Source organism: Grampus griseus, assembly GCF_964374135.1.
Source record: "Grampus griseus genome assembly, chromosome: 12".
In the NCBI taxonomy this organism is placed as follows: Eukaryota; Metazoa; Chordata; class Mammalia; order Artiodactyla; family Delphinidae; genus Grampus; species Grampus griseus.
The window spans coordinates 66,351,341-66,364,237 of NC_139006.1; the positions used below are offsets into that span (position 1 = coordinate 66,351,341).

Consider the following 12,897-nt stretch of genomic DNA (forward strand, 5'->3'; position numbering starts at 1 on the left):
GCAGTCACTCCTCCTCCCCCCCCACCAGCCTTTGGCAACCACTAATCTACTTTTTGTTTTGGTCATTTGCCTGTTCTGAATATTTTATATAAATGGGATTATACAACATGTGGCCTTTTGTGACTGGCTTCTTTCACCTAACATGTTTTCCAGATTCATCCATGTTGAAGCAAATATCAGTACTTCATTCATTTTTATGACTGGATAATATTGCATTGTATAGACATACTCATTTATACATCCGTCAGTTGAGGGGCATTTGGATTATATTTATGGCTATTATAAGATACTGCTGTGAACATAGGTTTCTGGTAATTTTGGATGGAATTACTAAGGGTGGGATTGCTGGGTTATATGGTAACTCCGTGTTTAACATTTCGAGGAATTGTCAGACTACTTTCCAAGATGGCTGTACCATTTTGCAGTCCCACCAGCAACATATGAGGGTTCCATTTTCTCCACTTTCTGGCCAATACTTTTTTTTAAAAAAAATATTTATTTATTGGCTGTGTTGGGTCTTAGTTGCGGCACGCGGGATCTTTCATTGCAGTGAGTGGGCTTTTCGTTGTGGCGTGCAGGCTTCTCTCTAGCTGTGACGCGGGCTCCAGAGCGTGTGGTCTCTATAGTTGTGGCACTTGAGCTCTCTAGTTGTGGCGTGCACGCTTAGTTGCCCTGCAGCATGTGGGATCTTAGTTCCCCGACCAGGGATTGAACTGGTGTCCCCTGCATTGCAAGACGGATTCTTAACCACTGGACCACTAGGGAAGTCCCTCGCCAGTAGTTTTTTTGTCTATTCTTTTGATTTATCCAACCTAGTGGATGTGAAGTGGTATCTCTTTGTAGTTTCGATTTGCAATTCAGTAATGACTAATGATACTGAGTACCTTTCATGTGCTTATTGGCCATTCTTCTTTGGGGAAATGAGTATTAGAATCCTTTGCCCATTTAAAAATTATTCATCTTTTTATTGTTGTCAGTGGTCTCTTATAACAAAGTTGTGTGTTGTTAACTGATAAACAGTATTTGGTACCAGGTGATGGTGAATTTTTCATGTGTAGTGATAGACTTTTAGGTTTAGCTAGTTGTTGATCAAGAATATTTTAAAGTGCTGGTCTTCATAAGTAATCTTTTTAAGAAGTTGTGTTAAGATTTTACTTTAGGGTGTAGTACAGTCGACAAGACTTGATTGAACATACTTCTATAATAATGAGAAGGCCTAACTTTAACATTTTGGGAATGTCAAAAACAGCAACATTTTAATTAAGTCATTTAAAATGCTAAGCACCACATTTTAATTACGTCCATTCAGTCTTTGACTTAACTGGAGCAATTCCATCTTTTCCCAAGAAATTGAATCTAGTTTGTGAAATGTGTTCTAATATCTGTCTCTCTCTCGCTCTCTTTTTTTTTTTTTAGGTTATCCTGAATACCACATGTCTAATAATTTTCATTGCAACGTTAGCCGTTGTTTTTCACTGCCTCCAAAAGATCAAAATTGCTCCGGAAATTGGAAACATATTTGATTTAAAAGAAATAACTAACAAATGGACAATATGTCTATTACGAATACACCAACAAGTAATGATGCCTGTCTGAGCATTGTACATAGTTTGATGTGCCATAGACAAGGTGGAGAGAGTGAAACATTTGCAAAAAGAGCAATTGAAAGTTTGGTAAAGAAACTGAAGGAGAAAAAAGATGAATTGGATTCTTTAATAACAGCTATAACTACAAATGGAGCTCACCCTAGCAAATGTGTTACCATACAGAGAACATTGGATGGAAGGCTTCAGGTTAGTCTTGTTCTAGAGGCTTTTCTGTATCTTCGGTAGTGGCAGATTTTTACAAATTCTTTTTTCCTCTTAAGTTACTATGGGAAATCTAATGCTTGCTCTGTCTCTTTAGATATCATAGTACATCCTGTACCAGTACATATTATGGGAATATATGGAAGAATGTATCTTTCATACAACAGAGATATAGCTTAAAAGTTTTTAAATGTTTTGACTAAAAAAAATGTTCTGTGTAGAAAATTTGGAAAATAAAAATAAAAATCAGAAGAAAAGCCACATCTTTAGTAACTTGGTATTCATCCTTTTTTTTTTTTGGTATTATATGCACATTTAAAAAACTGAGTTATACTCAGTTCTTTTATAATTTAGAAATCTGATATTGTATGTTTGGTACTTTTCATATGAAAAACAATCCAAAAGAATTCAAGCATACTTTTAACACTTGCGGGGTTAAAAACTTACATTTACAAATTTTCTTTACCTTTTATTTTCACTGATCAGATTTTTCATACAGAACTACATAATACACCTCCTGTATTTAATAGTTTTAAAGAAACATATAGAAAGCTTATATTGTTAGATTTTAAATTTTTATTTCTAGATTTTAGGCACGGTTTCTTCTTCAAACTCGTACTTTTTTTTGCATTTTTAAAACCTGAGCATAAGCCTTGAAATCATACCTAAGTTTATTGCTTTGTGACCACAGCCAAGTAAGTTATTTTGAGCTTTAGTTTTTCTCATTTAAGAAATGGGGATTATAATACTGACTCTGTAGGACTGTAAGGATTAAATGAGAACATATAAAGTGCCTTGTATAACATGTGCTGTATAACTGATGCTCAATAAATGTTCATTTATTTTTCTTAGGTGGCTGGTCGGAAAGGATTTCCTCATGTGATCTATGCCCGTCTCTGGAGGTGGCCTGATCTTCACAAAAACGAATTAAAACATGTTAAATATTGTCAGTATGCATTTGACTTAAAATGTGATAGTGTCTGTGTGAATCCATATCACTATGAACGAGTTGTATCACCTGGAATTGGTAAGTAGACTTTGCTTTTATGCTTAGAAGCACAAAGGGAAAGGATCTCAATAGTGTTTTAATTTTTCTCAGTTAAATTACAGATTTGGAGATAGCCCAGGACTTCAACTAAGGTTAAAGAATCAGACATTTTTAATGAAATACAAATATTTAAATTTGAATTCAGAACAAACTTGTATTTTGACTGCTAAAACTAAGTATGCATAGTTGATATTTTGTCCACTTAGAACATTGTTTTTGAAAAATAAGATGGAAAGCATTTATGCATTGTTAGATAGCATTTATACTACTATTCTTGAATTGAAATTGTTCATGGAATTTTTGAATCCCTGGCTTAAATTTACGTTATGTTATTTTAAATATAATGGAAACTATTTTCATGCTAATGATTAATGTTTTATTTTCTTTTCCCCTTTAAAAATTTAAGATCTCTCAGGATTAACACTGCAGAGTAATGGTAGGTAATTCGTTTCTTGTAACTTTCTCTTTTCTTTTACCCCATCCTCTTTATTCTTTATTGACCCAGAACTAGTTTGTGTGGGCGCTGGTAACATTGACAAGAAAAAAACTTACTGCTTTGGAAATGTAGATTTTGGGGGGGGCATTCATCAGCATTTAAAACTGGATTTAAATAGGCTGTTGGCTCTTTGGCTTTGAACTGCTGTTTATGACCGAAAGTAGTCTAAAAAATATGATAGGGGAACATAAAACATACAAAAGAAGAATAGATTTTGAATTGGTAAAAACTGGCTATTTTGGAAGAAAATCTCACAGAGCCAGTTTATTTTTTTATTGTTTTGAAAATCTTCAAAGTATTTATTTTAATTTAAATGGATATAAATAACCTCTGATAATTTAGAATCATGTGTAATATAGTTTAAAAACACCAAAATTGTCATTTTTCTTCATTTCAGCCTAACTTATTTTTATGAATGGTAATTTTATGAAGGACTTAAAACTGTGTACTATATTAATTTTTTTGTCTTGTTACATTTTGAGTAACTAAAACAAGGCTACTTTAAAGTATCTGCCAATCACAGATGTTCTAATTCTATTTTTAAAAGGAAAGAGTGTTTTGAGGTGGGGAAATGTAACATATGGGAGGTGTTTTTTGTGTGTAATATTTGAGAACAGAGGTCTCTTAAAACTTTAGCTCTGTTTCTTGGAACATGTTAATGAACTGAAATTTCTGTAAGAACTAATTAATTTGCAGAGAAATTCTGATAAAAGAGCCACTGTCATCTTAGTAAGGTGTGCCATTGTTTTGAAGGCAAATTAGTGGCTCAGCACCTCTTTTGTTGCAGAATCTTAAGAGATGGGCCAGAAATATCTGACATTAAAATTTAGGAAGAGCATGGAAGTCTACTTGTTTTTATTCTCCACTTCTCTTCCATGTCAGTAATAATAAAGGAAGACTCTAGTGCCTTTTCATACTTGTTAAGGGTTAGTTGGTTTCTGAGAACAGTGGGCTGATAAGGGAAGCTGTTGTGGTGGTCTGAGAAGGGTAGCTTTAAGATTGATTGGGTAAAACCCAGTCTCTTCACCACACAGACGTTGATATCATATCACCTCTTTTTGAAAGTAAACACCCTTCAGATTTTCACCATTCTTCATCTGTGTTTTTGGAGAATGAAAGCTTTTAGCTCAGTGGGTGTTAGGGGTTGGGCAGCTGTAGTGATAACTATATCAGAATCTTCCTAGGGGCGTGGTTGTGAGGAGATCTGATTCTGAAGACTCATTACACTGCTTCCTGTCCGAAAATACTGCTGTTAGGAGTACCTGTTATTGATGGGCTTGTGTGGGTTGATAGCCCCTTTTAGTTGCTCTAGCCCTATATTCAGCCTTATGGATCCCCCTAGTGGTGGCTATGTAAAGGCTGGCTTCAGTGACTTCTTTCCTTAGAAAACAACAGGTGTTTCTCACAGGGCCTTTTAGATTTGGACAAAGAAATAATATAAGGCCAGGTAGTTAAAAGTTAAGCAAATTCCTTCACTTTTGAGTTGGGATCTTGGTGGTAATCATTTCCAGCCTGTCTCATCTCTCTCGTGAAACTTTCCATGACCACATTGACTTGTGTGTTGATTTTAACAAATATTTAATGAGCATGTATTGCCTGGTACTGTGTTAGGTTCCAGGGACGATAAGATAAATAAGGTATGCTTTTTCCCCTTGAGGGAGCTCATAGTCTAGTGGAGGAAAGAAAAGGTAAATAAGACAGTGACAGTACCATCAGACAAGCTGTGACCTGCTTGCTGGTGGTAATAAAGAACAGAGACCTAGGATGAGCTCAGTGTCTTCAGCTTTTCTGTCTGCTATGTGTTCTTTACTCCTCACAGAACATTTTACAATCTCTATATACAGGTATGTCCGCTCTAAGGGTATGGTTAAATCATAATAGCTAACACTTTCTAAGTATTTATTTTGTGTCAAAATAATTTACAAATATTGTCTCATCATTCTCATAATACTCCTACATGGTAGATGGCATTATTTACATTTTATCAGATGTAGAGACTGGTGCCTGGAGAGGTCAAGGAACTTGCCCAAGATTAGACAGCTAGGAGGGGCTGGAGTAATGTGTGCTCACTATTAGATATTTAAACAATAGAAAAATATCATAAAAGACTGTAAGCTCTGTGAGGGCAGTGATCTTTCTTTTGTTTACTGTTGTATCCCAAGTGCTAGAACAGTACCTGGAACATAGGTGCTCAATAAATATTTTTTCAGTGAATTAATTTGTTGAATGCTAGTCCATAAAGAGAAATACTTAACAGTTTGGTGTCTGTTTCCTGGACTTTAAAAATATATACTATATGTTTTTTTCAATCTTATTTTTTTGAATAGGCAATACATGGTCCATAAATCAAAATACTATAAAAAGGTATACAGTGAAAAGAAGTGCTCCCACCCCTGTCCCCATTCCCCCCTACCTCAGGTAATCACTTTTTTTAGTTTCTGGTGTTTCCTTCCAGGGTTTCTTTGTGCAAAAATACATGTATTATTTCCCTTCTTTCTTACACAAAAAGCGTATTGTGCACTGTACTGGACCTTGCTTTTTCACTTATAGGATTTTTTAAACATGAGTATGATCATAGTGTACAGTAGTGTTTTATAACCTACCTTTTTTCTCTTGGCAAAAGTATATTGCAGACATCTATCCTTGTTGATACCCAGTTTTACCTAAGAAACTTATGTTTTAAGTTATTTGATTAAAGAGACCTGTAGACTGGTAGAAGTCCCAAACTTACACTTGGGAAGGTTTAACCAACATATTAGGCAAGAAAAAGTTATGAGGCATAACTGTTTAAAAGCAGAATTCAGTTGTTATTTTCAAATCTTTCTTTCTTTTTTTTTTGAGGGGTGTGCTGCGTCATGTGGCTTGTGGGATCTTAGTTCCCGACCAGGGATTGATTGAACCCGGGCCACAGCAGTGAAAGCACCGAGTCCTAACCACTGGACCACCAGGGAATGCCCAGAATTCAGTTGTTATGATTGCCCATTAAGCCAAAGTGTCAACTGAAAAGCAGAAATAATGAGTATCAAGTTGACCAGCTATATCCTCAAATGAGTAACTTTCTCCTTATGTACTAGCAATACCAATATCTTGGTCAAAAGATCCCAGTCGCTATAAACAGCAAAGAACCCTAAAATTTCCAAGAATTTAATAGAGATGTCAGGATCTATGTGCAGAAAATCATAGGACTTTGTTGAAGAGTATGATTTTTAAGAAACTGAATAAATACAGTCATACCCGCTTTATGTCTCAAATGATTTTTTCTTTGCATTTTTATAATTTGGCCAACATTAGTGGTGAGTGGTTAGATCCACTTTTTTTACTGACATATAATGATATGTTAAGCTCCTTTTGGTTATCTCTTTGTTTCCATAGAATTTTCTAAAGAGAAACTCTTTGTAGTGGGATTTATGGGTCTTAAAAATATCAGCGTCTTCATTACTTTTGATGCATGAGAAAGCCCTTTAAGAGATTGTATGTGGAAGTCTGAACAATAGATTATTATTACCTCTTTGAAATATTCTCAGTTTAATAAAAAAGTAGCTGTGTAACTAGTTAGTATTTATGTGTAATGGATTTTTTCAAAGATTAACATAGAGAAAGATAAGGAGCATTATATGCTGATTCTCAATGGAAAAGAGAATGTCTTTTTGTGGACTGTTAACTGCTCTAAGAAAAGAACCTAGTGTTAGAGTTCAACGGATTATAAAATTCTAGGGTAGTGTTAGTTCAGATGCAGTAAAGCGTTGTTTGCTAAAGATAAAAAGCAAACCCCAAAACTGTAGCCTAAAAAGAAATGGGGAGGTTCTGGGCAAGAGAAGCATTGATTATTGTAAGTGCAGCTTCAATTTTCCTTTTTTTCCTCACAACAAAGCCAACTAATTATTCCCTGGTTTGTTCAAGAAAAGGTGTTATATCAGCTAGAGCCTAGCTTTGCTATTAAGGTGTAACCACGTAGGTGAAAGATGTTGTTTATCGAGTTTTTTCACACTACATTTTTATCAAACATCATTATTTGGATTGGGTTTCTAGAAGGAAATTTCAGTTTGACTTACCATTTGGGATTTTTCTGCTCATTCTGATCTTTTAGGGGACATTCAGTATACTTCACTTTCAAAGAATATGTTACTAAACAGTAATTCTAGATCTGGAATTGGATAGCTGTCAGATCCCACTCATATTTTTACACCGTGAAATTAGCAAAAAGATTAAAAAAAGTAATTACTTGATCTCAATTTGGTCGTCTTAACTAGGTAAATATTTTCCCCAGCCACTTGATTTTTTGTCTACTTTATTCTATGTATTTAAGGTGATGATTACTTTTAGATTATTAATCAAGAAACTAAAAATACCTCTTTAGGACTATTGCTGGAGGTTGTTGGAATATGGTCTACCTTCAGATTTCAAGGAGTCAGTCAGATTGATCTGATGCCACTACCTCTAAATAAATAGCTTTTGCTGATAGAATAGTATGCTTTAAAAATAGTACTAGAAAATTCTGAGTTAGACTGATACACACTATAGTTGATTTAAGGTGTTGTTATATTAGTTATAAGATTTTTTTTTTCTGGGAATAGAAGCTTATAAGATTTTAAACTATGTTTGCTTTTCTGTATAGCTCCACCTAGTATGTTGGTGAAGGATGAATATGTTCATGACTTTGAGGGACAGCCATCATTATCCACTGAAGGGCATTCAATTCAAACCATCCAGCATCCACCAAGTAATCGTGCATCGACGGAGACCTACAGCACCCCAGCTCTCTTAGCCCCATCTGAGTCTAACGCTACCAGCACCACCAACTTTCCCAACATTCCTGTGGCTTCCACAAGTGAGTTGTAGAGTCAGATGTAGTCAGCAAGATGAATTTTCCTAACCATTAAATATTTATAGGTAACCACTTGGAGGAAACCTCCAACAGAGTATCTTTCATAGGTAAACAAGCATTAAGTAGGTTTTTGAGTTGTCCTGGAAAAAAATGGTGTTTGTAATTTATTTAAATGTTCTTATGTTGATGTATAGTCACTTGGAATTTAAGTAATGATTTAAATTAATGGTGTAATTTGTACTTTATTACACGCAGAAGTAAGAAGTCTCTTAAGCTTTCAGATCTATTTTAGAGAAATATTTAAGTTACCAACAAGTAGTTTTGAACCAAGAGGTTTATAAAAATCTTTGTTAATGGAATTGCAAGCTTTCCTCTAATCAGTATTTTTATTTTGCTGTATCTGGCAGAATATTACTTTATAATAGTCATCTCAGTCTCCAGTTGTGCAAACTTAGAAAAAGGAATCTTGACAAATTTGTTAGTAACAAACATATAACCCTCAAGATAGATGTTAAGTATTTTAGTCAACTTTGAAATAAAGCTAAATTCTGTGTATCTAACTTTATTTTTTTTCTAACAAGTCTGTTTTCAAAAGATTCTTCCCATTAAAGAGGTGCTCACCTTCTCTGCCATGTCATGGAGGCAGAGTGCTATTAGGTCCAGATTTTCTTGGGGCCTGGTCAAGGAAATAATGACCTTATTTTCATAGCCACCAAAGGTTGGACAGTTTTCAACTTGGCAAGTTGAGTGGCCTTCTTTTTGTTTTTAAATTAATCACAGAACAGGGTCTTCCCATTTGTATTGTATTATTTGTACCTGCTTGCTAAGGAGATTGTATCTAAGCCCACATCAGCAGTGAATTGTTGATAGATCTGGACTGATACTTGTTAGTTGCTATCAAAGGAAGCATTATTCTGTTTAATATCAGATCAGATTCAACATAGAAAGTTGATCTTTGGAATAAGATCAAAGGACTGATTTCTGTAGGACTGATTTCTACAATTGAGTTTCAAATAAAGTATACCAAATTTCCCCCTCTTTAATTCATTTTACCTCTTCACACAATATCTTTTGGATTTGCTACATGAGATGACAGTCTCACTATAGACAGCATATTCCAAGTGGGCCATATAGGTTAAACACAAACTTGGGAACCTGAATCTTTAACCACTTGGTGCTTCTGTTATCTGTCTACTCTTTATTCACTAATTTGGGAATATAGTTGACAAACAGAGTGGGTAGGGAAGGAGAATAAAAGAAGGTACGTTACAGCCACTTGAGCATAGATTAGTGCCACTTAACCTCTGTTGATACTACCTGGAGGTTGAATTTGCATGCCTTTGTTGATGCTTGCTAAAGTGACTTCATTTTAACTGTTACGTTCCCTGGGACTGAGTCCTATTCAAATAAAGTGATATGAATGAAATGTGGATAATTTTGTCTTGGTGTTTTTTGGATATATTTTCGCAATGAGTAATGATTACCATAAGTTTTAGAATTTGTTGCAGAATGGTTCCTTAGATCTCAAAAAGTGTATTGATAAAATTAGAAGAAAGAAAAGAAATTGGACTAAAATAGGGGAATTGGAAGACTATGTGAGCTGATTTAGTTGTTTAATTTCATTTTATGTACTTGGAATTGTGTAATGGAAATACTCAGTACAGATAACTGCAGTGGGCTTTATGTTCATTTGGTACCTGAGTATCTTCAGGGTTTCTTTCTAAATATCTGTAGTAAATTAAAATAATTTAATTTCTTCTGCAAGTGACAGTTTTTGTAAGATAGCTAAGAGTATGCACCACGTACAGTCGTTAAAAAGCAAGAGTAAAAATTTAATTAACTTTAAAGATGGAAAAATTTGAGGGGGATGAATAGGATGGGAGGTAGCTGAAAACATCCTCTTTAAAAAAATAGAGAGTATTGAAGTAGTCTCTTTAGCTTTCAATTTTATAATCTTAGCCTTAAGGAAATGTGAGTTGTAGAGAGGAGAAAGATGTTCCTTTTTCTTCATACTTTGAGCTGTTCATTGCATATTCGAGCAATGGTGTCATTTACTCTCTTCTATCTGATTATACTCCCACATAGATGAGAAAAGATTGAGGTAATGACAGTAACAAATAACAATTATGGAATTTCATTGCTTTCCAAGTGAGATGCACAGTTGACTTAATTAATTCTTGCTTGAAGAAATTAAGCTTTTTCTGTACAAAAAATAAAGCCTTAAAAATGTAAGCAATTTCTTAGAATGGTTTTGAATAGAATAGTTCTCCTGGTATATTACATACAGAGAGAGCAACTAATTTCTTGTGAATCCAGGAGTATGGTAGTGTTCTTAGAGGCAATTCTTGATTTTTAAAAGCACATGAAAAAATTTCAAAATAGACTGATTTTTTGTTTTGTTTTGTTTTAACTAGCAGATGCTGTGTTGATTGGACAGTGGAGCTTACCTTTTTTTTTTTTTTTAACCTTCTCACCTTACCCATCACATTCCATTTAAAATATTTGCCTGCTCTCCTTTTCTTTGATCACCCTCTAGCATTCTGCCATTACCAGTACCAGTGCTGATAATAATGAACTTTCCAACATTTTCTTGAGCCTGGACTTTTGGAGTCCTAGTCAGAAGGGTCCAGAGCTAGATGGAGTGGCTGGGAGTGAGCTAGTGTGCTTCTGAAGAAGTTATTATGATAGGCTAGACCTATAGTGGGGTTTTGCTGGCATTTGAAGAATATTTGTGAAGAAATGGGCCAATAAAATTAGCTAGATATTACTTAAAGATAGAATAATTTTGAACTTCTTCAAGTTAAGGTTTGCCTTTATAGATGACTCTAGGGTTTTTTTATTATATAGGCCATGGGTGAATTCTGCTTTTTGCTCATCTTTGTAATTGTGACCATCAGATATAATTGATCCTTCATTTACTGTATAAAACCATAGGATTGCCTCTATAAATGTACCATATTAATGTCTTCTTGTTCCTCTAGGTCAGCCTGCCAGTATACTGGCAGGCAGCCATAGTGAAGGATTGTTGCAGATAGCTTCAGGGCCTCAGCCAGGACAGCAGCAGAATGGATTTACTGGTCAGCCAGCTACTTACCATCATAGTATGTATATGCTTTTTAAAATCTTCTAAGTAGTTGAGAAAAAATAGGCAGAGTTTATAAAAGCAAATTAATCCATGTGGGCCTTAATTTTTAGACAGCACTACCACCTGGACTGGAAGTAGAACTGCACCATACACACCTAATTTGCCTCACCATCAAAACGGCCATCTTCAGCACCACCCGCCTATGCCGCCCCATCCCGGACATTACTGTAAGCTCTTGTTTTTGTTGTAAGGGCCTTTTCTTTTTGAGAACTTTGTTTTCTTTCTATTTTTTTAAAAATGTTTTTACATCTTTTAGTCATCTTAAAATTTGGTTTCATTAAATGATTAGTGCTTTTCAGTATTTTTGGTAAACAGTTTTATTTTTCATAGTTATGTTATCATACCTTTGTTTTAGAGGATTGATATTTACAGAATACTTTTATTTCTTTGTTGCTGATATTTCATTAACACCACATTGATTGCCATTCATTTGTTTGTTTGTTTTGTGTATGTTGTTAGATCTCATGTGTATCTGTATATCCACCCTAAGTGTATTGAAACTCCTTGAGTGTCAAGATCTCAAGGTTTCTCTCACCACAGAGTTCAGCATACCATAGACACTCAGATGTTGAATCTGTCATTCCTCTACTCTGTGCAGGCTTGATTGGGAGGGATACCCTACTGATAACCATAGCTTGTAGTTTCAGGCAGAACAGGAACATTGTTCATTTGGCCTAGTAAAATCAAGAGTATAAATCTTTCATATATATTAAATCCCTTTTCCTCCATTATAAGATTAATAATACCAAAGAAAACTTGGAAAATACACAGAGGAGTAAATAAGAAAATAAAAATTATCCAGAATCCTACTACCCAGAGATATCTACTTCTAATATTTTGTCACATTTTTCCTTCCAGTCATATAGTCGGGTATATATATAAATTTGGGGGGAGAAGGAAATCAGACTGTGACTATGTTGTTGTACCCTGCTTTTTTACAGTTACGTTACTATTTTTCCATGTCTTAAGAGAATGTAGTTTTTAATGGCTGCCTGGGCCAGCATAGTTGTTACGGGTGCTGAGTTTGGACCCTTAACTGGCTGTGTGACCACTGGCAAATTATTTAACCTCCCTAAGACTTAAGGGTAGTAATAGTAGTATCTGTCTCAGGGATGTTGTAAGAAGTAAATGTAATAATTCATGTGAGGTGTTTAGCACAATGTCTTAACACATAATAATCTCTCAGTTATGTTAGCTACTGTGCCATTTTGTAAATATTCTTAATTTAATAAACGATAAACACTTGTTTTAAAATGGACCTCACAATTTGAATTATTATTATATATTACATTATGAATTGTACTGTATTACATGGATAATTTATAATTACATTAAATTTTGCATGTACAACTATTGTAAATTGTTTAACAGTTGGTATACAGCTCTAAAATGTTGGCTATTAAATAGCTACAAAAGTAATTCAAGAGTACTTTCTTATTATAATTATAAAGTAAACTAAGCTTTTACATTCTTAGACATTGCATAAGCTCGATCTAAACAATTCCTAAGGTATGATAGTTATATTTAAGGTTTATTAAAAGTTTCAGCATTGGAAAACTTTTAATAAATGAAAAT

General features: G+C 34.4%; 1 protein-coding gene across 2 annotated transcripts in view; it reads left to right on the forward strand.

Annotated features, from left to right (window-relative positions):
- The window catches only part of SMAD4 (SMAD family member 4), a 55,440-nt gene that overhangs the window by 16,592 nt on the left and 25,951 nt on the right, over window positions 1-12,897 (forward strand). For both annotated transcript variants that reach the window (XR_014297508.1, XM_082667369.1), the window contains exons 2-7: window positions 1,417-1,793; window positions 2,661-2,835; window positions 3,263-3,292; window positions 7,968-8,180; window positions 11,159-11,278; window positions 11,373-11,489. Coding sequence is in view for 1 of the 2 variants with exons in the window: in XM_082667369.1 (XP_082523495.1) it covers window positions 1,545-1,793; window positions 2,661-2,835; window positions 3,263-3,292; window positions 7,968-8,180; window positions 11,159-11,278; window positions 11,373-11,489 (904 nt within the window). In the remaining variant the exon portion in view is untranslated. The remainder of the gene's footprint in view (window positions 1-1,416; window positions 1,794-2,660; window positions 2,836-3,262; window positions 3,293-7,967; window positions 8,181-11,158; window positions 11,279-11,372; window positions 11,490-12,897) is intronic.